Source organism: Notolepis coatsorum (assembly GCF_963971535.1).
Source record: "Notolepis coatsorum genome assembly, chromosome: 1".
In the NCBI taxonomy this organism is placed as follows: Eukaryota; Metazoa; Chordata; class Actinopteri; order Aulopiformes; family Paralepididae; genus Notolepis; species Notolepis coatsorum.
In genome coordinates, this window is record NC_140165.1 from 296773719 (window position 1) to 296799461 (window position 25743).

The 25743-nt window shown below is 45.9% G+C and overlaps 1 protein-coding gene across 1 annotated transcript in view; it reads right to left on the minus strand.

Annotated features, from left to right (window-relative positions):
- Positions 1-25743, minus strand: part of LOC311225271 (neurobeachin-like) — a gene marked incomplete at its 5' end in the record, with an annotated part of 544672 nt that overhangs the window by 180971 nt on the left and 337958 nt on the right. The window contains 2 exon segments of the mRNA XM_084310493.1: positions 4702-5694; positions 6143-6335. Coding sequence (XP_084166619.1) covers positions 4702-5694; positions 6143-6335 — 1186 coding nt within the window.

Below are 25743 nucleotides of genomic sequence, written 5' to 3' on the forward strand. Positions count from 1 at the left end.
GATGATGATGATGATGATGATGATGATGATGATGATGATGATGATGATGATGACCACAATGGAAACAAGCCTATGGCTTTATTGTGTTTATTTTAATCCTATTGGTAAATGGTGATATGTATACCTGTTCATCTTGTGTTCAAATGTATGTGTTATTCCATTCTAAATCAATAAACTATTCTATCTATCTATCTTTTTTTTTTATCCACTTTTTCTCCCATTTTTTCTATATTTTCTCCCATCCCAATTTCGTATCATCCAATTCAACCCTCCCCTGTCACGAACGCTGTTTCTTGCCTCCCACAAGCCGGCTGCAATGTGGACTAAGTCATACATAGCACAAGTCCCCTCCGGTACTTGAGGTAACAGCAGTCGCATCTTTTCACCTGCGCAGCTCGATCTCTCAGTGGCGAGGAGTAACGCGTGGGAGGCTCACGCTGCCCCCGACACTTCCTGATTCTACTGCGCAGGCGCACCAACCGACCTGTAGGAGTCGCTGTCCACAACGCCCGATCCCCACCCATCAGTTCCCCACCCCCTAATACGGCCAATGTGTATTAGTACGGACGACCAGCTAAACTGAAAGCAAATGTGGAGCGCTGGGCTCAAACTGACGAGCCCAGCGTCTCCAGCATTTCGTGGCGAGTGCCTTGCCCACTACGCCACGTAGCCGCCCTCTATCTATCTATCTATGATGATGATGATGATGATGATGATGATGATGATGATTATGATGATGATGATGAAAAAAACACTAAAATCAAGGCAGGAGAGTTGTCAACATCAACTACATAAAATGTGTCAATCAAATGAAGGTAAGAACCTAAAAACACACACATTTTAAGTAATTTATTAAAAACATTATATATAAAACACAAGATTACATTGCAGTAGCTGTAGTGACCTTCTGTAAACTAAGGGCCCTGATGGCAAACCTTCAACCAACCTACAGTCTTGACTCTGGACTGCAGCCAGAAAGGGCCCTGCCTGAGGGTCGTAGGTTATGCCCCTCTGCCTCATACGGAGTGAAAAGGTCTGGAATGTACTGTAGCTCGAGGCCCGATCTAGTAGCTGTGCTTTGTTTTAAAGTGACCCATACAATCTTAAAATCAATACGGGAACGGAAGGGGTGTAGGTATGATATTAACTGGTATCACTGGGAGTATGATATTAACTGGCATAGCCATGGAGTAAGACACCATGCGTTACACCATGGGGATGGGGCCACATGGGAAACGAGGGGGTTATAAAAGCAGCCCACGCATGATGTCAGTCGAGGAGGATGATGAATAGTCTGTTGGAACAGAGAAGGATCCATGTGAAGGGAATATAATCTGAAGGGAATAGAATCTGAGCCTGGGTCAGTGACACAGCCAGTGTCCGAGGCGGCCGGACCGCACTGAGGTCGCAAGGATTAAAATCCAACATTCCCATTGAGGTGCCAAGGTCATTATTAGATTAACAAGGGCAGCCTCTGTGCTGTGGATAACTTTAAAACCTGACTGGAATTTCTTAAAGTGAGTCAGAGATGACAGATAATATGATGATATATGAAGACATTTTTTCTTTACCCGTTGAGCTGAGTCTTATCTAAGACCATGGTGAGATGGGTTCAGAATAGCTCCATACAGCTTCATTTTCAGCAGACAGGGCATAGAGTCTCTAGAGAGTCTAGAGTCCTACGTTTTATACTGTTTGGAAGCAGAAACACCTCAAGCTTCTCTGGAGATGTTTTAATGCCATAACTGGAGGTTGGACCAATTACACTGTACTTTACACTGTAACAGCTAGACCAGACAGTTATATCCAGAGAGTTCCTACGACAACAAAAGCCAACACTAGACAGACCCACAGTGACAGCAGAGTGAAATAACTGCGTATATGTGTCTTATCCGGACTAAACAATTCTACAGGCTAACAAAAGAGACAACAGATTATGATCAGTCTCAACTAGCCTCCGCCACACCGTTCCAATACCCACGGACTGTGATAACTCATTTGTGACGTCACAGATGTCAATCTGGCGACAGGCAGGGTATATAAGCCGGCGGCCCGGAGAGGCTCGTCTCTCGGTTACCTGTTGAGCGACAGATGGTGATAGACCGTGGAGATTTTTATGGGACTGACAGCTGACGTGACGAATAGGTGTGGAGTAACCAGGGGGGGGCGGGGTACAAGTGCAGGGGGGATGCGGCGCACTTTTCATCATCGACTTCTGTTTGACCTCCAATTACACACGTGTCATCTGATTATAGTGTCACATATCACAGCCTAGGGCAGGCACTTCATGAACCTCCAATCACGCACGCAGTGGACCGGAGCAGCTGAATACATTGCTATTAAGTTAAGCGTTGCGGTGATAGTTAGTCAAGAAGTCACCGGAAGATGAGAGAAACCACATAGAACCAGTGGTTACCAACCACACCTTCCGCTTCTTCACTCAAAGCACACCGTATTCTCCAGGAGCTGTCGTTTGTTCTACTCCTCCTCAGTGTCTCTGTTGAGAGGCAGGTAGTGTGCCTTGTGTTTGACGCATCTAGGTCGGACGGGTACTATTTATGTTACAGTGTGTACAGTGTACAATCTACTGCCTCTCTCTCTCTCTCTCTCTCTATGTGTGCGTGTGCGTGTGTGTGTGTGTGTGTGTGTGTGTGTGTGTGTGTGTGTGTGTGTGTGTGTGTGTGTGTGTGTGTGTGTGTGTGTGTGTGTGTGTGTGTGTGTGTGTGCGTGCGTGCGTGCGTGTGTGTGCGTGTCTGTGGCTGTGGCTGTGTGTCTGTGTGTGACAGTGTACAATGAAAATGGGGTTCTCAAAGGTCGGATTCTTGCGGAAAAGTTCAAGTGAGTCATGGTGAAATGCAGTGTGAAACATTGACCTGAATGAATAAGCAAGGACCTGGGGAAAGAATAACATGTTTTCTAAAAACAAGCACCATTTCTCAATAGCTACGACCTTTTTGCGACCAATATAATATAGTGTAGTATAATATAGTATACTATAGTATGATTATAGTATATAGTATGATTTAGTTATAATACAATTTTAATAATTGTAACTATTAAAGTATAATAGTATAGTACATAGAAGTATAATATATAATAATACATGATATTGTGGGGGACAATAATGGACAATAGAATTCACATTCACATTCTGTCACATCCATGTTCAATGTTATGCACAGGGTGTGGTTAGAGGGCATTGACGTTATGTAGTCACACAGGTTGACGTGATGACGTATAAGATTGTATTAAGCAAGTGGGAAGTAAACATGGCCCTTCACGTGTATTGCATCTAACAACCGTCTGGCAGTCCGTTTGTTCCGCACTCCTACAATATAATAGAACAGTGTACTATAAATATATAGATAAATGTGTGTGTATAAATGAATGAACCTCATTAAATATGCAATTTAACTGATAGATACACAAAATGTATTTATTTTAGGGCTGTTAAAATTAATGCTTTAACTTTGGAGATTAATTTAAATTATTTAAAGCGTTAAAAAAAAGTAATCTAGATTAATCTATGGAGTGAAACATTTCTAACGTTCTGAACTTTCAGCAGTATCTTTGCTTGTTCTTTTTTTGCATTGACTCGTGCACCTTTTTGAAAATCATCTGACATGAAGATGGAACACATTTTAGTTGTTAATATGATTTATATTACTGGTAGTTCATACAAGACATTATCGTCCTCTAAGCCAATCTGCACTTAACATAGGCCTGGGTTGTTTTTAGCGCCGCGGATATAAGAAAGCGGTCTAGCCGAGTCAATGTTGATGGCTAAATATACTTTCTTTGTGTTGATTTTACATTAATTCCATGATTTTACTCAAGTAAATATCTGTTACAAGCTTCGGTCTTAAATAGAAAAAATCCATGTACGAATGAATAAAAATGGAAAATGAAAATTACGCAACAGCAGAAAGAGGGGGTTTAAAAATAAAAATAAAAAGCCGGCCTCCCACTCGCCCTCCGCCGCCGACCTGATTCGGGTGAACCCCTGACCTTTCAGAAGGAGCCTAGCACACAGGAGGTGTAGGGGAGGAGCTAGCAAATCCCAACGCTAGAGTTACAGAATAATATTCTACACTATTTCTGCCTTTCCTCTGCCTTGGCTCAGTTTCGTGGGTCTCAGAGGAGCGGCTCCCTGGCGCACGGCAGGCAGGTCGTCCTGTCCCCATTACAGGCAGTGGAAGGGAGGGTATACCAGCGCCAGTGGCTGCTGCTGTTATAGAGCTGTTTCAGATACTGACACCAGGCAGTAGTTCAAAATGGTACATATGGATCTCTCTCTCACACTCTCTCTCTCTCTTACTCTCTTTTACAACAAGCTGCAAGCCTTTGTATGCTAAATAAATTCTCTCTCTCTCTCTCTCTATCTCTCTCTCTCTCTCTCTCTCTCTCTCTCTCTCGCTCTCTCACACACACAAGAAGCTGCAAGCCTTTGTATGCTAAATAAATGCTCTCTCTCTCTCTCTCTCTCTCTGTCTCTCTCTCTCTCTCTCTCTCTCTCACACACAAGAAGCTGCAAGCCTTTGTATGCTAAATAAATTCTCTAGCCAACATTGGATGTGAATGTGTTGGATATTGCTGGAACACTCTGTCCATAAACACTATAGTATATGAACATTAAAGTGTGGCCGGATCCATCGACGCACTGTATTCAAGTGAAGTCAAGTCAAGACTGTTGAGACTGACCTGTGTGGAGGCGGTCGTCTGGATCTTCTTCATTTCTTTCTCCTTGCCATCGTCTGACCTCTCCGTGTCTGAAGTGGTGCTGGCTGCGTCCGCCGCGCCGCCCGTCTTGGCAGCCACGGGATCAGAAGCAGCAGCCGCAGCCGCAGCCCCCCCGACGACCTCCATCACCGTGGAGGAGGCGTCTGCCCCGGGCCCAGGCCTGGCCACGGAGCCCAGGTCCCCCAGAGAGGCCCGGAGTTTAAACCCCTCTTCCTCCTCCAGGATGGAGTCCAGCTCAGAGCTGCCCGTCATGTGGGCCAGAAGGCCCAGGTCATCGGCGGCGCTGGTGTGGTGGACCTGGGGCTCTGGGCTGGGCAGGACGAGGGGCTCGGCTGGGCTCAGCTCGAACAGGAAGCTGTTGCTGCTCGGCATGCTGTCCTTGTCGTCGGCCAGCGTGATCAGAGGACCCGTGTTCTTGTCCTCCCGGTTGTCCTTTGGCACCAGCACGCCGTTGACGTTGCTGTTGATCTTTTCCACTGCGGCACAGTAGACGTTGTCCAACAGCGAGGCCACCTCCACCAGGGCCCCGTTCTCAGACACCACCCCCAGGGCCCCGTTCTCAGACACCACCCCCAGCTCCATGTCGTCCAGCTTCACCTCCGTGGCCTCCACCTTCTCGGCCTTGATGTCCACCAGGAGGTCGTGAACTTCGACTCTGACGCCGTCCGCCGTCTCCTCCGCCCCCCCGAGGGCCTCCCCGGGTCCCTTCCCCTCGGCCAGCGGGTTCCGCGAGTCACCGCTCTCGTAGTCCGCCTCGCTCTCCGGCGTCTGGGCCTGGGAGTGGTCGTCGATCTCCCCGATCTCGATGGCCCCGTTAATGCCGGAGGCCTGCGCGGACAGACCGGAGATGGTGCTGACGAATCCCTTCCTCCCCTTCTTAATGTTCTCCTCCTCCTGGCGCTGGTACTCCTCATACATCTTAGCCAGGTACTCCTTGTGGGCCTCGTACGTCACCTGTAAACGAGAAGAGAAAGACAGTGTTACTTCGTTAACATCGAAATCACGTGTACAATTCTAGCTACAGTAGTGGTGAGACTGGGTTATCATACGGAGAGCGGGATAAAGCATGGGGATTCATTTTCCTTCTCAACAGCAGAGGGCGATGTTTCCTCTCCCTTAAATAGACACCGAAAAGCAGCTGTACAGTAAGAGTTCATGAGCTCAACAGTGACATTATTATTTAGAAGCACGATCTGTGAGGATTATTGAAAAGGACCATCCCTACTCTAAATCTCAAGTTGAAGGTTTGTTTTGTACAGTTATCCAAGTAGCATGGATTCAGTTTTAGGAGCAGATCGCAATCGTAGGGCGAAGAATCCAGATTGACGCTGTCTGTGGCTGACAACAGCAATAATGCCTCTGAAACAGCAGCACAGCAGAACGCCTGGAGTCCGGCGCTCACCTTGGAGTGCGCTATGGAGAGAGTATCCACCCAGACGCGCCAGCCTCCCCACTCATACTTGATGGCGTGATAGAGCAGGATACGGAAGATGTTGTAGACCATCTCCGTGATCTTCTGCTCCTCCGAGTTCTTGGGGTTGATGTAGCCCAGAGAGAACATCCAATCTTGCCACACCGAGCACTGGAGCAGACACCTGCAGCACACGTCAACATGCAGTCAATACATGTCAGTACACGGACATCAATACACAGTAAATTACAAGTCAGTATTGCAAGTCAGTACAATTTCAACATTCAGTATTTGACTTCAACCTGTATCTTCTTCATCATCGTCCCATTCTACATTTTACAGTATGTAATCGTGTGTGTGTGTCATTATCAATAGAATGATTAACTGAATTTATAGATACAGATAATGGCAAGCGAAAGAGCTATAGAAATCTAATTTATTTATGAAATACAATGGAAAACATCAAGTTCACCAGTATGGAGAGAATTCTGTTGGAAATCCCTGATTAGGTTCTTCAGTACTCCAGTTCAAGGGAGTCCTCATACCAAATCTTCCAACTGCTGGAGACAGTGCAGCCTCTCAGAGGAAAATCATTACCACATATTCTGGTAAATGTCCTTGTCATTTACCTAGTATGGTTTTGTCAATATTCCAATGTACAGTTACCGTATGCTTGTTTGTACAGTGTTTCCCCCCCAGCCCCAACCCCCTCTAATGTACAGTAAATTAACTAGTATGGTTGTCAATATTCCAATGTACAGTCTTGCTTGTACAGTTGTACAGTGTTTCCCCCCCCCAACCCCTCCTACCCAATCCCCCCCCCACCCAACCCCACCCAACCTCCTCCAATGTACAGTGTTGACGTCAAATGTATATACACTCTTTTCTGGACTCTTTTTGTATCACAAACAGTACTGTATTTGCAAATCTGGTATGTCATAAATGTATAGATGTAGCAGTACTGTCTATCTGTATGTCATGTATGTCATATATGTTATGATGAATTGAAAATGGGGGACCCTGATGTAAACAAGACGAAAGTCTTTCTCTGGTCTGCATCCCCTTAACAATTGTGTGTATTGAGCTGTACTGTATTGTACCCATTCTGCAAGCTGTTAATAAAGTTTTCAATCAATCAATCAAAAGTCCCTTGCTGATGCCGCATAAAATCTTTGAAAAAGTATTCCAGGGGGACATCCCATTTAAGTTGGAGAGTCTATATTTGGGCGCCAGGCCATCAGAAAATGGGGATAGATATATATTTCAGATACTAAGTGCGGCTAGCAGGAAAGCCATTACTAGAAAGTGGTTAAGAACAGAAATTCCGACAGTGGATGATTGGATTGATATTATTTATGATATTTTTAAGATGGAAATAATTACTTTTTCTTTTAGGTTGTAACAAGATACGTTTCGGAAGAAATGGGAAAGATGGATAATGTACATTACACCGTTATGATCTTCGATTTGTTTAAGGTGTATAGAAATGTCCATTCGGGTTAATTGTTAAGTGAACCTTGTGTAGGAGTGCCAGGAAGATGCACCCCAACATATCATTTTGTTATTTGTCTGCTTTATGGTAGATGCAGATTTATTGGAGATGCACCCTAACATATTATTTTGTTATGTTATTTTTGGTTATTGTTTTTGTTTGTCTAGAAAAAAAGAATTATAGGATGTTATTGACTGTATGGGTCCTCATGTGTGTACTTGTACTTCTGCACTTTAACTCAGAATTATTAACAATTGATGCAATTTGTACTGCAGAAGGCCGAGATAAATGAAGGAGAAGTCAAGATATTGTTTGTATGGACCATGGAGAAAATCAATAAAAAAAAAAAAAAGAAAAAAAAATCAAATTTATTGGGGTGGCTGGGTGGCGCAGCGGACTAAGCGCTCGTCACCAACGCGAGAGACACTGGTATCGAATCCGGCTGTCAGCGTTGCCTCCGGCTTGGCCGGCTGTCATACTGGCTCAATTGGCAGAGTCAGCGGGAGGGAAGCCGGTGGGTGGTAATCTGGTCGTTAAAACAGCGACTCCTACAGGTCGGTCAGAGCGCCTGCACAGTGAGGAAGGGAGATGGTGAGGGTAGTGTGAGCCTCCCACACGTTACACCTCACCAATGAGAGTCCGCGCTGGCAGGTGGAAAGAAGTGGCTGGCTGACTCTGCATGTATCGGAGGGGACATGTGATAGTATTGTCATAATCACGGCAAGTGCCGGCAAGAAACCTCACACCTTATTCACTCCTCCTCATCCTCTCCCACATTCACCACGGAAGCCTCACACCTTCTTCACTCCTCCTCATCCTCTCCCACATTCACCACGGAAGCCTCACACCCATATATGGGCAGCACCCCTTCCCCGGGTTCACACGCTGCCAAGCTCATCATCAATCAACACAGCTGTACCTCATCCCCTGATCAGCAAGACGGTACATCTTCCTGCAGATCCTGACCAGACCTCGTCGTAGTGTTAAACTAGCTACCTACAGTAGGTACAACGACTCGACCTAAAGCCTTGCTAACCTGCTTGTGTAATTATTCCTTGCTCTAACCTTGTTTCTCTGTGTGCGCAGGACGCCTAAATATTAAAGGCAACCAACTTGTGTCTAGCCACGCCCAACTTGCGTCTAGCCACGCCCCCGCGGCGACGCGGCAGCAGCAGAGCAAAGCTCTACCGCGGAGCTCCGTCGCGGCAGCATTATGTAGCAGTAATCCGCCCTTTTTTACCATCGACAACTAGCTCAACTGGCAGCGCTGCCTTGCTGTGGATCCTGCGGTCCGTTGGTGAAAAGTTCGATTCCCTTCAATTATTATTTTTTATTTTTTTTTAATGTGCATTCTTTTGCCGGTTAAGTTTAGGCATGTTAACTTAAGCATTGTTTCGGAGTTGGTTAAGGTTAAGGTTAGGCATTGTTTCGGAGTTGGTTAAGGTTAGAAGGGTTAAGTTTAGGCGCTGTTAAGGAGCTGGTTAAGGTTAGAGTTTGTCTTAGAGAATGGCAATATTCTTTCGGAGTTGGTTATGGTTAAGGTTAAGGTTAGGCATTGTTTCGGAGTTGGTTAAGGTTAGAAGGGTTAAGTTTAGGCGCTGTTAAGGAGCTGGTTAAGGTTAGAGTTTGTCTTAGAGAATGGCAATAGACAGCCTATTTCCGCGCTGCAGCGCGAGGCAATAGACAGCCTATTTCCGCGCTGCAGCTCTCTCGCGCTGCCGCGGTCACATGGGCGTAGTGGCCAATCAGAGAAACGCTAAACACAAGTTGGTTGCCGAAAATATTCACGCGCCCAGGACCTCCGCTCCAGTGCACCCCCCTGCCTGGACATCTCGTGCTGCACAAGGAGTCTCCTGCTCTCTCTTCCATGACACAGACCTGTGTCTTCTGCCCACAGCTGCACTGGGAGTGCACCTGTCCTCACCCCCCAAGAGAACATTCCCAATACCTGTCTGTTGCACATTTCTGGATGTATTACCTGTCTGCTTGGGGAAATACAATTAAACACCCTAAAACACTCCATTCTCTCTTCTCCTGTGTTCAGCTATTGGGCTCTGCCTAAACCCATTCTCGCAAGTATCTATCAACCCTCCCTAGACCGACCAGTGGGGGGCAGACACATGCACAGATAGAGCCCAAGGGGTGCTTGAGCACCTGCCCCTTTGAGCCTCATAAAAAAGTATATATAAAAATATATATCTTTATTTTTTTCTTTAATCGTTAAGCATATAGACTGCCCTTCCAACTGAAAAATGTCAGGATAGAATCAAAATATTAGGTAAAGAGAGAGAGATGCCCCATATTCCATTGCAGTTTGCATGGCCTCCTCAGCATGCCTCTCCACGGACCTATATATTTTATGCATAGCGTGGGTGGTGATGATGATGATGATGATGATAGAAACCGCTGTGGCGCATACAGTTGAATGCTGGTATTACACTCATTGAGGGACACAAAGAAGTCAAGTCCGATGGGATTTGGGAATCTCAAATACAAATCGGGATTGGAATAAAAAATGCATTTATATTAAACAATGCAGAATATACAGCACTTCTTGGGGTCTGTAGGGTAAGCACTTATTCCCTCCCCCCTGAACATTTATGGAGATGTATGGGCCTTTTTTTTTTTATGTTTATTTTTTGGCGTTTTATCGCTTTATTTCTACTGGGCAGTCCAGTAGAGAGAGACAGAGGAGGAATGGGAGACAGAGTGGGGGGAAGACATTCGGCAAATAACGACGGGTTCGGGAGTCGAACCCGGGTAGGCCGTGTCGCGGCTGAGCGCGCTATGTGGTTCACCACTGGGGCGCCCCATAGATGTATGGGACTTTTAAGTCAGTGATAAAAGTGTGTTTCAAGGATAAGTGAGCTCCTGCACTGATTATTATAGTTCAATATTTAATATTTGATCACCAAAACCCCCCAAAAAGCATAAAAAGGGGGCCCCCCTGCCCTAAAAGGGCCCTTAAAAATCGGGGCTTGCGCGCTACGCGCACTCGGTTAAAACACACACAGGTATAGTGCCCTTTTCAGCCTTTGAGCACCTGCCCCTCTAAAGTCCTGTGCACGTCCCTGGTGGGGGGCACATGCGAGCAACGACCAGGTAGGGGAGGGGGGAATTGGCATGACTAAATTGGGATGGGAGAAAAACACAGAAAAACAGGAGGAGAAAAAGTGGATAAAAAAAAAAATCTAATTTATTATTAATATTATTATTATTATTATTATTACAACATTTCAGGAAGATGTATAAACAGCAACTACAGATAACACTGGGAGACAAAAAGGTATTGTTATTGTGGTCCTGTGGTGCATAGCGAGAAGATGCAGAGATGTGAAGACGTTCCACCTAGAGGGGATACAGAGAACAGCAAGTCTGCCAAAAATATGTATATGATTTATGGCATAAGACTTACAAAATACAAAGGAAGTACAAACAAAAATATCAACACCTCATCATCAACAGCAGGGCATTATGTAATGTAATGCGGTGTGAGCACCAATGCCGCCCCCCTCAAGGCATTAAGGAGGGGAAAAAAGTCCTGTACGTTCTCATTTCATTTCCGCTACTGGCTCAACTACTTGTTCTGGCTAAAGCTTCCACCTGCCTCTAGGAAACCCATATCTCCAACACAAAGCTCCACTGTACAGATCGCACGGCCTGAAAGAGCTCTGCCCCAAGCGTCTTAGACCGCTAACAGGATATCCACAATCAAATTAGTCTATGAAAGGAAATGTGGTTTAAGTCGTGCGACGTTGAATTGCATCATGTATACAAATCGTAAAATTTTGTATCATGAATAACCAAATTAGAGGGTAAGTTCAGAATTGTAGAGCGCTAGCTCTATGTCCTGCTCCACATGGAGCACAGACGCCCTGAAGGGAAATGTTGTAGCTTTTTCAACTCGTTGTTTGGTTATTTCTAAAGCTCATTAATAAATGTATTAATTCATACATTAATAAATAAATTAAATGTATTCATTCAATCTTTATTTAATCTCAAGGGATCATTGAGAGCAAGCTCTCATTTGCATTGACACAGAGAAATAAAACACGTAATAAATATAGAAACAGAAAGTCAATCAATTAAACATTTAAAATAATTAAAAACAACTGCAGACTGTGGTGAAGTGGTTTGCTATTAAAGATTTAAACTGACTAAATAGATACTAATGAATTGAGTTTTAAAGTGCATTGCAAAACATTCCATGTATCTGGGGCACAGAAGCTAAATGCAGATTTTCCTAATTCAGTGCAAACTCTAGGAACCTTAAGCATAAACCAATCACCAGAGCGAGTGTGATAAGGTCCAGAGCTCCAATCCAGCAAAGAGCACCTACGGGTGGCTGCAATTAGAAACTGGCCCCGGTAAATGTCAAATCCCCCCCGCCCTCCCCCCCACCCCACTCACCCAACCCCCTCCAATGTAGTTTCTTCCCCTTCGGATGGATTTTTTTTTATGATCTCTTTTTCTTACACAGTACCGTATATTTGTATGTCTTGTATGTCATAAATGTCTTGATGAATTGAAAATGGGGGACCCTTATGTAAACAAGATGAAAGTCTTTTTCTGGTCTTCATCCTCTTAGCAGTTGTTAGTGTTACAAAGGGTCAGATTAAACCGAATATATATATTTATTGTTTGATATCCCTTGTATAATATTTGTATATCGTTTGATATCCCTTGTATATTATTTGTATATATACACGGAATATCCCTTTACCTGCGTACAAACCAGAGTAATATACGCTCTCCTATTGGACACCCCCCCCAGGCTCCAGGCAGTCTCGTACTCAGACAGGTGCAGTGGGCGAGTTTGGGACATGTTGGAACATGTCTTTGGCAGTGTAGTGATTCAGGACCAGAGTGACCAGGTTGGAACTAGATTGTCACTTACGTATAAATACGGCGCAGGTGTACACAGCAGCACTTATTCGTTCATTACTAGTAAAGCCTTCACCACGAGACAACGTGCAGTGAAGTGAGCAACTTTGCCTCTAAATAGAGCCTTGAGAACCGCGTGCGAATAGATTGCTAAAGTGTCAGAGTTTAACGCAGTAACGTTGAGTTCGACTTATTCTAATGTGAAGTAATAGTCTATCATTTATAGTGTATCGTGCGGCTACAGTTCTTCAGTGACCAGCATTACCACCGGTTCGTCGTGTATATAGCTAGTGCACTTATCCAGGCTGGGCGGCCTAAACTCGTGCCCCCACCCGAGGAGTCCTAGACGAGAACCGTTGGATATGTACACCGGAGAACCTACACCGGCGACTGCAGAACCATTTCTGGTTGGATTATATTGCTTTGGGACCGTGACTGCTGGAGCAGAGAACCGTCGACCCCACTGTCGTTTGGGATCTACCCCCCGTGAGGATCATCACTCGAGCCCGCCTCTAGGAAGAGGCTGGCTAGCTGTCTTCCATGCTGTCGAGCATACTGGATTATAGCTGTTGCTTTGTCTACTGATCAAGGGAGTACATGCACTGGCTCCTGTATCTGGAACCTCGTTATTCCTCATTGGCCCAGACTTTGTACCCGAACATTCCTCTACCCCGGCCGGCCTTACACCCGGAGGGAACCCCCCAGTGTCTCCAGCTGGTACTAGTGTGCCCTATGTAATTGCTATACCACAGGTGGCGTCAGTTTAGACCCATCCTAGTATTCATACTATTCTCATTGACTTACGCTCTTGACTTACTTTACGTGTGTTCTTCGCCATACAAGCGCAAGCTTAATTCTCAATCTGTAACCTAACGTTGCTTAATAATAATAAATACCCTCTAAATAGTACTTTATGTGTCAATGCCGTATTCTTGTGTGGGTGTTCACCATATATATTCATGTACTGTATGGCCAGTAATTAAAGTACATAACTAGTAGTGGTTTAATATATCATACTCTTTAATACAGTCAGGGAATTGTACCCCTCAGTTACAGTTAGTATTGAGCTGTACTGTATTGTACCCGTTCTGAAATCTGTTAATAAAGTTTTCAATCAATCAATCACCAAAAATGGCCTTATACAAAGTAGCCTCTGTTATAGAAAAATCACATGTTCACCCTCTTAACTCTTTGTACTGTGGAGGAATATAACCGGATCAATGAATGTACTTAGTCAAATATAGACTTGGCTAAACACAGGTTTATTACACCCAAACAGGTACAAGTAAATCAAGCGCTACGGCGGATGACTCAATGGAGACATTGGTCATTGGACATGTGTCCTCAGAGAGCTCCCAGAATCCAGTGAGACGTAGGTCTTTATAGTGGAGAGAAAGGGATTCTGTGTAGGATGGCCCAGTTATTGGATTGGAGGGGGGGGGGGGGGGGGGGGGGAGTTAGAAAGGGGGGGGTATCAGGTGAGACAAAATGTGAATGGGGGGGGGGGGGGGGGGGTTGGAACATGACTGGGAGATTGTTTGGGGGGGGGAGGGGATCGATCATAATTCTACAGTACCCTTCATGCAATATTTCTTGTACTATTCCTTTACTCCATTTAAGATCAGCTTACTAGGAGTAAACGTACTAGTGTACAGAGAACATGTGTTGTCTGAAAAACCACTACTAACAACCAACTTTCTCATAACAGTTTACTACAGACCACAGGTCCTGTTAGCAGGTGCAGGCTTATCAGTATTCATCCCACGCTGTTTTCTTATGAGCACTGCCTGACTATTTTCTGTATGCAAAACCTTGATTTATTTTACTATAAGGATGAAAGTATCCACAGCCACATTTCTCACTTCGCAGAATGTCTTCTTCAACAATGTGTGCACAGAATAAAAATCCCTTATTTTCTATTCCCTTGACTCGATCTCAATGTCTCTTAAGCCCACCGGACTTGGTAAAATAATTGTCCACAACAGCTCAAAAGGAAGGAGGGTACAATTAACAGAAGAATATGTATTCAGTTGGTTGAAAACACAACAAGAGTAAGTAACGCCGGTTAATTTTCTTCCTCTTGGGGCAGAGGTGTTTGACAGTGAAACCAACGTTGCGCAGGCCTCTGCGGGAGCGGACACAACTAAAATAACTCCCTCTAGTGGAATATTAAAAGTACAGAAGAGTAGAGAAGGTTTTACTGTTGTAAACAATGATGACATGTCTCCAGGGAGTCTGGATGAAACCACTCCTGTTAAACCTGTACATGCATTCTGTTATCTTTGCCTAGTCAAGTGCTTTCATCCAGAAGGTCCCTGGAGGATCTCCCACGGAAAGACAGTGGAGTGCAATAGTATGGCTTACTACCATCGTGTATACTAGTCCAGTATGGCTTCCTCCCATCGTGTATACTAGTCCAGTACGGCTTACTACCATCGTGTATACTAGTTCAGTACGGCTTACTACCATAGTGTATACTAGTTCAGTACGGCTTCCTCCCATAGTGTATACTAGTCCAGTATGGCGTCCTCCCATAGTGTATACTAGTCCAGTATGGCTTCCTCCCATAGTCTATACTAGTCCAGTATGGCTTCCTACCATAGTGTATACTAGTCCAGTATGGCTTCCTCGCATAGTGTATACTAGTCCAGTATGGCTTCCTCCCATAGTGTATACTAGTCCAGTATGGCTTCCTCCCATAGTGTATACTAGTCCAGTATGGCTTCCTACCATAGTGTATACTAGTTCAGTACGGCTTACTACCATAGTCTATACTAGTCCAGTATGGCTTCCTCGCATAGTGTATACTAGTCCAGTATGGCTTCCTCCCATAGTGTATACTAGTCCAGTATGGCTTCCTCCCATAGTGTATACTAGTCCAGTATGGCTTCCTCCCATAGTGTATACTAGTCCAGTATGGCTTACTACCATAGTGTATACTAGTCCAGTATGGCTTCCTCCCATAGTGTATACTAGTCCAGTACGGATTCCTCCCATAGTGTATACTAGTCCAGTACGGCTTCCTCCCATAGTATATACTAGTCCAGTATGGCTTCCTCCCATAGTGTATACTAGTCCAGTATGGCGTCCTCCCATAGTGTATACTAGTCCAGTATGGCATCCTCCCATAGTGTATACTAGTCCAGTATGGCTTCCTCCCATAATGTATACTAGTCCAGTATGGCTTCCTCCCATAGTGTATACTAGTCCAGTATGGCTTCTTACCATAGTGTGTCTCTCTCTCTCTCCCTCCCTCCTTTCCTCCTCCTCTCCCCACACATACAGTACACACACACAAAATGTTCGAGAGGAGCACCAGTGACGTCAGCGAGTTCACAGACGCTGTGGTGTCATTCATAACAACGCTGGCTGATAGTATTGTCCCCACAAAGAAGGCGAGGGTGTTCCCAAACCAGAAACCATGGGTGGACAGTACTATCAGAGCAGCCCTGAACTCTCGCACCACTGCTTATAACCTGGGCAGAGAGTCAGGAAATATGGAAGAGTACAAGACAACAGTCTACACTCTGCGCAAGGCTGTTAAACTTGCTAAGAGGACGTATGCCGACAAGATGGAGGCACAAATGGCACAGAATGACACAAGAGGCTTATGGCAGGGACTGAGGGCTATAACTGACTACAAAGTCAGCGCCCCCTCAATGGGGAACGACAACGCCTCCCTTGCAGACCAGCTCAACACCTTCTACGCGCGGTTTGGTGCAAACAGTGGCACTGCTAGCCCAACGGCTAGTGACGTCACTGGTGCGCCGGCTGTTGTGGAGGGAGGGGGGCATCCGCGGGGGGGCGGGGACGCTCTCTCATTGACGGTACACAGTGTGAGAAGAGCATTTATGCAGGTGAACACCAGGAAGGCGGCTGGCCCAGATGGAATAACAGGACGCATACTCAAGTCCTGTGCTAACCAGCTAGCCCCTGTGTTCACCACCATATTTAATCGATCCCTGAAGGAGTCAGTGGTCCCTGCCTGCTTCAAGATGTCTACCATTATCCCGGTACCAAAGAAACCCTCCCCAGCAGGTCTCAATGACTACAGACCGGTGGCACTCACCACTGTGGCCATGAAATGTTTCGAGAGGCTGGTCAAGGATCACATTTGTGCCTCCCTCCCCAGCGATATGGACCCTATGCAATTTGCATACAGGCCAAACAGGTCCACTGACGATGCAGTCTCCCAAGTACTGCACAGCACCCTCTCTCACCTGGACCGTCAGAAGGGAGACTGTTGTTCATTGACTACAGCTCAGCGTTCAACACCATAGTCCCCACCAGACTGGTGGACAAACTGATCGAGCTGGGTCTGAGCTCAGCTCTGAGCGCCTGGGTACTGGACTTTCTGAGTGAAAGACCCCAGGCAGTCAGGGTGGGGGGTCAGACCTCCAACACCATCACCCTGAGCATCGGGTCCCCCCAGGGCTGTGTTCTGAGCCCCCTGCTGTACTCACTATACACACACGACTGTGTGGCCAAGTTCAGCTCCAACTCCATAGTGAAGTTCGCAGACGACACGGTGGTGGTGGGGCTGATCTCGGACAACGACGAGAAGGCCTACCGGGAGGAGGTTGAGGTACTGGAACGCTGGTGCCAGGACAACAGCCTGCTCCTGAACATTGGTAAAACCAAGGAGCTGATCGTGGATTATAGGAGAGGACAGCAGGAGACACACACACCACTGATGATTAACGGGGCTACCGTGGACAGGGTGAGCAGCTTTAAGTACCTGGGGGTCCACATCTCAGAGGATCTGACATGGTCAACACACATAGACACAGTAGTAAAGAAGGCAAAGCAGCGCCTCTACCACCTGAGACAGTTAAGGAAGTTCAGAGTATCAGGGAAGATACTCCAGTCCTTCTACTCAGTAGCTGTAGAGAGCATCTTGACCGGAAACATCACTGCCTGGTATGGAAACAGCACGGCACAGGACAAGAAGGCCCTACAGAGAGTGGTGCGCTCAGCCGAGCGTACCACGGGTATTGCACTACCTCCCCTGCAGGTTCTATACAACAAGAGGTGCAAATCCAGAGCCTGCAGAATAATGAAAGACCCCCACCACCCCAATAACAGCCTGTTCCAGCTGCTGAGGTCAGGCAGACGCCTGCGAACCCCAGCTACTAGGACAGAGAGGCTTAGGCTCAGCTTCTTCCCCCAGTCCATCAGAGCCTTGAACAATGAACATTGAGTGCCACAGAACACTGAACTATCCACACACAAGCACACATGAGCACACACATGACACGCACGCTGTGCACGCTCACACACTAGCAGCCACTTTAACACTTTAACATGAGCGGGCACACACTCATGTCGCACACACCCACTTATGGCCAAAAGGAAAGGCCACTTAAAATTAGTATAACAACAGTAACAGTGTATTGCACTACCAAAGCTACCTAGCATGTCCTATATGCTCTGTAAATAACTATGTACAGATACCGAGATGTCACACCATGTTACCTGTTACCTGTTTATTGCACAATGTTATTTTTATTGGATTCTATTATATGTTGTACCACTGTATTGCACATTGTTGCGGGCAAGACCACCCGCATTTCATTGTATACTTGTATGCCGTGACAAATAAAACTCTTGACTTGACTTGAACACCAGACTGCGCACGTGCACACCTTTGACCTCCCCCAAAAGACTTAACACACAAACTCATTATCACCGCTGATGGAATAATTTCCACCTTCCTGAAGGAAGGCTGTCTTGGACAATAATCGTGTCAACTCGTCCTATAAGCCGCGCAGAGCACTCGCAGTTCATTGTATAGGATATTTATGGTCTTCACACCCCAGAGCGAGAAAGACACAGACAAAGAAGTATGCTGAAATGTAATGTCACATATATTGTTGCGTTTATTCTCTGAACATATCGAAATGTGAGTTTCATGATAATTTCTTAATTCTCTGTTTTTTTGTTAATAAAATATAGACATGTTATAGCTATGTAATCATTCGATTATTATGCCATGAACCATGTTACCCTCTGATGCTCTGAACAGTCTTTTTAACCAAAGTGTTATGTACCAGGAGCCTGATCACTCCTGTGTCACTGTGCAGGCAGGCCTGATCACTCCTGTGTCACGGGGCATGCAGGTGAGGGCTGCCAATTAGCCAATTAGTGCTGATTGGTTACCTGCTGGGAGCTTTAAAGCCAGCCCTAGTAACACACATGCAGTGTCTGTGCTTAGAGGAAGAGCTGTCAGGTTCTTCCAGTCCTTGTCCGTTGGGTTCACATTAGTACATTAGTTTACATTTACATTAATAGTTCCTTGATATAGTAGCACTTTGAGTTAGAGCACAGGGTTTTGGTGTTGGTTTGCACATAGGTTGCATGCCCATGAGCCAGGGTCGTAACAGTTGGGCGCTCGTCCGGGATCTTTTACCCCTAGAAATTAGTTTGGTGTTTTTTTTTTGTGTTACACAGGGTGTCATGGTATTATGGTTTGGGTGGTGTTCGTTACATATGGTGTAACGTGGGGGCTTGAGCCATTTCATCAAACAGGTGAGTATGCCGTATTTGTTTGTAATTTGATGTGACTACTTATGCTGTTAAAATATATAGTTTAGTGGGCACCACATGTAGATAGGGACATTATTTTCTGGTTGTTGGTTAGCGTCCTGTGCACCACGTACTCCTGGGGCAGTCAGGGAAGGGATTAGCACCATCTGCTTGTCTGGTACCGTATCATGTACTGGACGGGTGGATGGTCAAGTATGATCTTTGACTGGTAGGTGTGGTTGAAGATGGTTAGGTCTACAGGGCATTAGTTTAAGGGTAGGTAGATTAGGGCGGCCAGAAAACACAGGTAGTGTGGTAGCAGACCACGTGAGCGGATCGGCGCGGCCGAGAAATCCGCTCTTCGCTCTTTAAAGCTTGGTCCGCTCCGCTAATCACTCATGTTGACCCCGCCCCCAAGTCGCTCTCCGCTCGCTCCCCGCTCACCTTGAATCGAGCGCTCCCCGCTCCCCGCGCCAGATCGCTCGGCAGTTTTTTTTCTTCTTTTTTTGGAGCATGGTGTAAATGAGCTCAAACTACAACAGTCTACACCCCCTGGGCCCCTTAACAATTGTTTGTATTGAGCCGCATTGTAATTGTAGCCATTCTGCAATGTTAAATAACGTTGTTTATCCATTCACTATCTCTATTAAGCGATGATAGGCTAGCCGAGCCACAATGCTATGGTCGCTGCCATTAACGTTAGCATGTAAGCTAACGTCAACAACAATGGCGTCGATACTTTTTCAACTGGAGTGAGTGTGGGCGTCTCTACAGTGACAAAGCCTGAACGAACAGCCTATCACAGGTTCACCCTTCTCATTGGTTGAAAATGGCCTTCATGTTTGTACATCGCCATCTGTTGCTTTGGCATTGTACTGCATGTATAATATTACATCAGTGTTAAACCACTGTGAGCGGCCTGGAGTGGATTGGAGCGGAGGAGAACTCTCGCTCCGGACGTCGCGCCGACTCATTTTAAAACCCACTCCTCGCTCACGTCAAAACCGGCCGCTCCGCGCCCCGCGCCGCTCACGCTCCGATCCGCTCACATGCACTGTGTGGTAGGGCTTGATTTAGTGTTTCTTAGGGTAGACATGTGGTGGGCCGGTTTTGACTGCAGTTTAGACGTAGAAGCATATGTAGTCATATCAGGTTAGAAGGCGCACCTGTTTGGAATTGTTTGTTGGATTTATTTTGTTTGTTTGAGTGTTTGGTGAGCATACCTGGTAGCACCTAACACCCTGCGTGTATGACACGTCTATTTAGGGTGGGTGTGTTTTATTTAAATTTTTAATTTAATTTTTTGCAACCTAGAAAGGTGCGCTCCGTAGAGCTCACATTTCCACCGCGTTCCCTTCTGGTTGTTATTATTGGCATTTAGCATTCTTCAGTGGTTCTTCAGTGGTTCTTCATGGTTCTTCGGTGGTTCTTCGTGGTTCTTCAGTGGTTCGTTAGGGGGGTCTTCGTGGTTCGTTAGTGGTTCTTCGTGACTGTGAGGTAAAGTGTGTAGCTTGTGGTGGCTGGTACAGTGACGATGGCTTCCATCAAGGACTTTGTTGATCGCCCGTCTCATGACATGTTGGAGAAGTTTTCCAAAGAACAACTTCTAGAACTTGCTGTACACTACAGGGTAGAGCTTTCTGCAGGTGAGAAACGTTTGAAGCCGACTGCCTTGAGTGCTTTAAGGGTGTTACTCATTAGGGAGCAGGTGCTTGAGGAGAGGGTGGAGGAGCCTCCTTCGTCTGGCGCGTCTCCGCTATTACCTGGTGTGGAGGGTGAGTGGAGGATTAGGGAGTTGGAGTTTAAGGAAAGGCAGCTAGAGCGAGAGCGTGAGGAGAGGAGAGAGGAGCGTGAGCTTAAGGAGAGAGAGAGGAGAGAGGAGTGTGAGCTTAAGGAGAGAGAGAGTAAAGAGGAGCGTGAGCTTAAGGAGAGAGAGAGGAAAGAGGAGCGTGAGCATGAGCGTGAGCGTGAGGAGCGTGAGTTTAAGGAGAAACAAATGTTGCTGGAGCACGAGCGTGCACAGAAGGAGCTTGAATATAAGCATGCTGCCTTGCAGGCGGGTGCTCTGCATCCAGAGTCAGGTTCCGGGTTTGATGTAGGCAGGAATATTAGGATGGTGCCACCATTTTTTGAGAAAGACGTGGAAAGATATTTTCCCCTTTTTGAACGGGTGGCAACCACATTGAAGTGGCCTGATACCGCCTGGACACTGCTGCTGCAATGTGTTTTAGTTGGTAGGGCACAAGAAGCCTACACTGCTCTGTCCCTTGAACAAAGCGCTGATTATGAGCTGGTTAAAGCTTCCATTTTGAGGGCTTATGAGTTGGTCCCCGAGGCCTATCGTCAGCGTTTTAGAGGTTATCGCAGGTCGGAGGGGCAGTCTTATGTTGAATTTGGAAGGGAGAAGGAGAACCTGTTTGACAGGTGGTGCACTTCTCAGAAGGCAGAGTCAAGAGAGCAGCTTAGGCAGTTGATTCTCCTAGAGGAATTTAAAAGATGTGTTCCTGATACCGTTTCCACACATCTAAATGAGCGTAAGGTATCGAAGATAGGCGACGCCGCTGTCTTCGCTGATGAGTTTGTGTTGACACACAAGTCCGTGTTTTTGGAGGACTACCGTGTTGAGTCCGGGGATAGGCGTCGTGTTCAGGGGGGCCGTTTCCCAAAACCTGTGTCTGCTGGTCAGTTAACTTCACCTCCTAGGCGGGGTGGTTCTGCTGGTGCATTCCCAGAAGGGATTATCTGTTTTCTACTATAAAGAACCTGGTCATATCGTTGCTGGGTGCCCGGTGCTTGAGCAGAAAAATGTCAGAACCGTGGCTCTGGTAGAAACCATATGCAGAACGCCTATGCCAACGTTAGATGGGGATGGGGGAAGTATCAAATGTGTGGACAAAGAGCTTGAGGGTTCCTCAAGGTTTATGATGAATGGATTTGTTTCCCTGACTAATGCACTAGAGTCCAAACAGGCTATAACAATTTGGAGAGATACCGGTGCTTTTCAGTCCCTCATTCTGGAGGGGGTTTTGCCGTTTTCAGAAAACTCTTCTTTGCATTCCGGTGTCATTGTTCGGGGCTTTGGGGGTGGATTTGTGGATGCACCTTTGCATGAGGTCACGCTCAATTCTCCCTTAGTATCAGGCAATGTTGTTGTGGGGGTATGTTCTCACATTCCCATAAAGGGGGTGTCCTTCATTCTAGGGAATGATTTGGCTGGTGACAAAGTGTTGGCTACTCCGGTTGTAACTCCCATTCCTGTGGTTTCTGAGGTCTCTAATGAGCTGGCACAAAAACATCCAGGAGTGTTTCCTGTGTGTGCTGTGGCTCGGGAAATGTCAAAGGACAAAAGTGATGTTGTTGATACTTCGACTTGGGACATTACACTTAGTGACACATTCTTTGTTGAATTAAAATGTGTACCTGTTGAGAATTTTTGAAAGCACACTGTGGATCTACCTCTGCATAATGATTCTCTTGATTGTGGCTTTGTGTTAGGCCCGGTGGTGAAACCAGAGTTGACATGCGTGCCGGAGAAGCATGTGGCAGGAGATGGTATGGCAGCGCAGTGTCTCAGGGTCTTCCCAGCCTGTATGGTGGCTGAGGCCACGAACGAATTGGAGGAGGAGTGTGGGAAGGATGCTATGAGAGGTGCTGTTGTTTCATGTGACACCGTTCTAGTTGGAGAGGCTACTAAGCCTGACTTAGGCTGCCAGCCTTCCCCTATTGTCCCTAATGTTTCACTTGTGGGCAGGGATGGTCCCAGTATGTCAGTTGATGATTCTGACATTTATCCACATGTCCACACTGATTCTCTGCCATGCACTAGGTGTGATGGTCAACCTAGTTACCTGTGTCCTGTGGAGCAGGAGCCGCCTTCGCGACCTGGTCTGTTGAGTGGCAGCCATTTTGATTTTGATCAGGACAATGTTATTTTGGGTGACGCCATTTTAGATGGTGTTCCAGACGTTTTTGTGACTGTCGTACTGCCATGTTCCAGGTACGGTGGGGCTGTACCTGAGGCGGTACATCCTACTCTGGATGTTCACGGTTTGCAGTATCCTGGACTGCCAGTGCCAGGTGGGATGGATATGGGCGCGGTGGTGGTATCAGTGATCTATGGTTTTTGTTTTGCTGTGTTCTGTTCTGTTGAGCGCAGTTCTCAGGTTGATTTTGGTTTGCAGTCTATTTTTGACAGGTCGGTATCGGTGGAGGGGCCTGTTGAAAGGGAGCATACAACACGGTTGGTGGTCGTGTTCGACAGGGGCTGACCCGCTATCACTGTTGTGGTGGTGGCCCTGACAACTAATGGGTCACAGTTGTTTTTTTTGTTTTGTTTATGGGTTGTTGTGTGGTGGTTGCCTCTGGGGCAACCAGTTTGGTGGGGGAGGTGTTATGTACCAGGAGCCTGATCACTCCTGTGTCACTGTGCAGGCAGGCCTGATCACTCCTGTGTCACGGGGCATGCAGGTGAGGGCTGCCAATTAGCCAATTAGTGCTGATTGGTTACCTGCTGGGAGCTTTAAAGCCAGCCCTAGTAACACACATGCAGTGTCTGTGCTTAGAGGAAGATCTGTCAGGTTCTTCCAGTCCTTGTCCGTTGGGTTCACATTAGTACATTAGTTTACATTTACATTAATAGTTCCTTGATATAGTAGCACTTTGAGTTAGAGCACAGGGTTTTGGTGTTGGTTTGCACATAGGTTGCGTGCCCATGAGCCAGGGTCGTAACACAAAGTAAGATCTTTTTTCTAAACCTGATTGATTAAGTGGTGTCTGATATCTGAAACTTAGGGCAGCCCTCAGACCACTTTAAAAAGAGTTCACACCCAGATACCCTTTGAGTCGATTATTGGGAAATTAGTCGGCCGACTTCCTGATGAGGATCTCTCGCTGAGAATCGACCTAGAGAATCTCTTTCAGTGATAATCCCAGACTCAACACATAAGTATTGTGGCGACTAATGGTGTTAATTTGTAAAAAACTTTTGAAACTTCATCCAACTACTGATTGGTCTCGGCGAGTGGGCTTAGAGAGACACGATTCTACCTGTTGCTCAGCTATACTGCCTCAGTTGGTGAAAAAACAAATTTGACTGTGCCATTCTAACGGAACAATCTCAACTTTCACCAACTCGGTTGAGGTCCCAGAGAGACACGTTACAAGGTGGGGCGACAGTGGCTCAGGAGGTAGAGCAGTCATCTGGTAATCAGAAGGTTCCCGGTTCGATCCCCGCTCCTCCCAGGCAGCGTGTCGAAGTGTCCTTGAACAAGAAACGTAACCACTAATTGCTCCTTGGTTGGCAAGGTTGGCACCTTGCATGGTTGCCTCCGCCATCGGTGTGTGAATGAGTAAATGTGAGGAACAAAATTGAAAAACGCTTTGGATAAAATCGCTATGTAAATACACCATTTACCAAGGTCATTGAACTGTTTGCCCCACACTGGAGTGGAGACCAAAGACCTCTCGTATGTATAAATGTATGTAGAAATAAACGGTTTATTCCCTGTTGGAGTAGAAAGATAAGCCTTTCAAATGAGCCATAGTATGTATCCATAGCTATAATATAGAATACACTATGGGTCTACAAACATCGTCCAAACGGTCTGAAACGCTGGCGCCAGGGAGTAAACTTCTGACATATTTGGTAATTGATAATAGGTTACCAGATAATCAGTAATATCTATTAGGCTAAGATAGGTCAGTGTAAGTGTTAAACACCAGTCATCCCCATTGGTTTCTAAATTAGTCTCAGACATAAATAGTCTCCTATTGTTTCATTCAGGTTTGATCATATGTTGGTAATCTAGTAGGTTATCCACTGTGTTTTCATTTGATTCTCAGAGTTATTTCTCCTGTACTTTAACCTCAAACACACACTGCCTTGTGTGTACTGCTGCTTAGTTTAGTAAATAAAGTTTGCCTTATAAATAATTAAAGTTACTGTATCTGTCTGATTATATGAATTCATCTGTCCAAACTTGGAAGAAACATTCTCACTGTTCAGATCGTAAGGGTTAAAGTGGATGGCGGTGCCCCTATCTGTCATGACTTCACAGCCTCTTAATCTCTTAATTCTGATGACAGCAGCAGAGAGGGTAGGATCTTTGAACTGAATAATACTGTGTACATCATTTTGAAGTGTGTGACTAAATTGTGTTGTGGAAATAGTTTGTAATTAGTTTCACCCAGCTGACAGAAACTGGAGGTGTGGCCTTTGTGCATGTGGCTTTTGTAAGTTAAGTGGGCACTTGTGACAGTTTTTTGCTTAAAGACCAGCTTTTTCTCTGTTGGAATCATTCTGATGACAGCAGCAGAGAGGGTAGGATCTTTGAACTGAATAATACTGTGTACATCATTTTGAAGTGTGTGACTAAATTGTGTTGTGGAAATAGTTTGTAATTAGTTTCACCCAGCTGACAGAAACTGGAGGTGTGGCCTTTGTGCATGTGGCTTTTGTAAGTTAAGTGGGCACTTGTGACAGTTTTTTGCTTAAAGACCAGCTTTTTCTCTGTTGGAATCATTCTGATGACAGCAGCAGAGAGGGTAGGATCTTTGAACTGAATAATACTGTGTACATCATAAGTGTGTGACTAAATTGTGTTGTGGAAATAGTTTGTAATTAGTTTCACCCAGCTGACAGAAACTGGAGGTGTGGCCTTTTGCTGCAGGTGTCACTCATCAGTAATTAGTG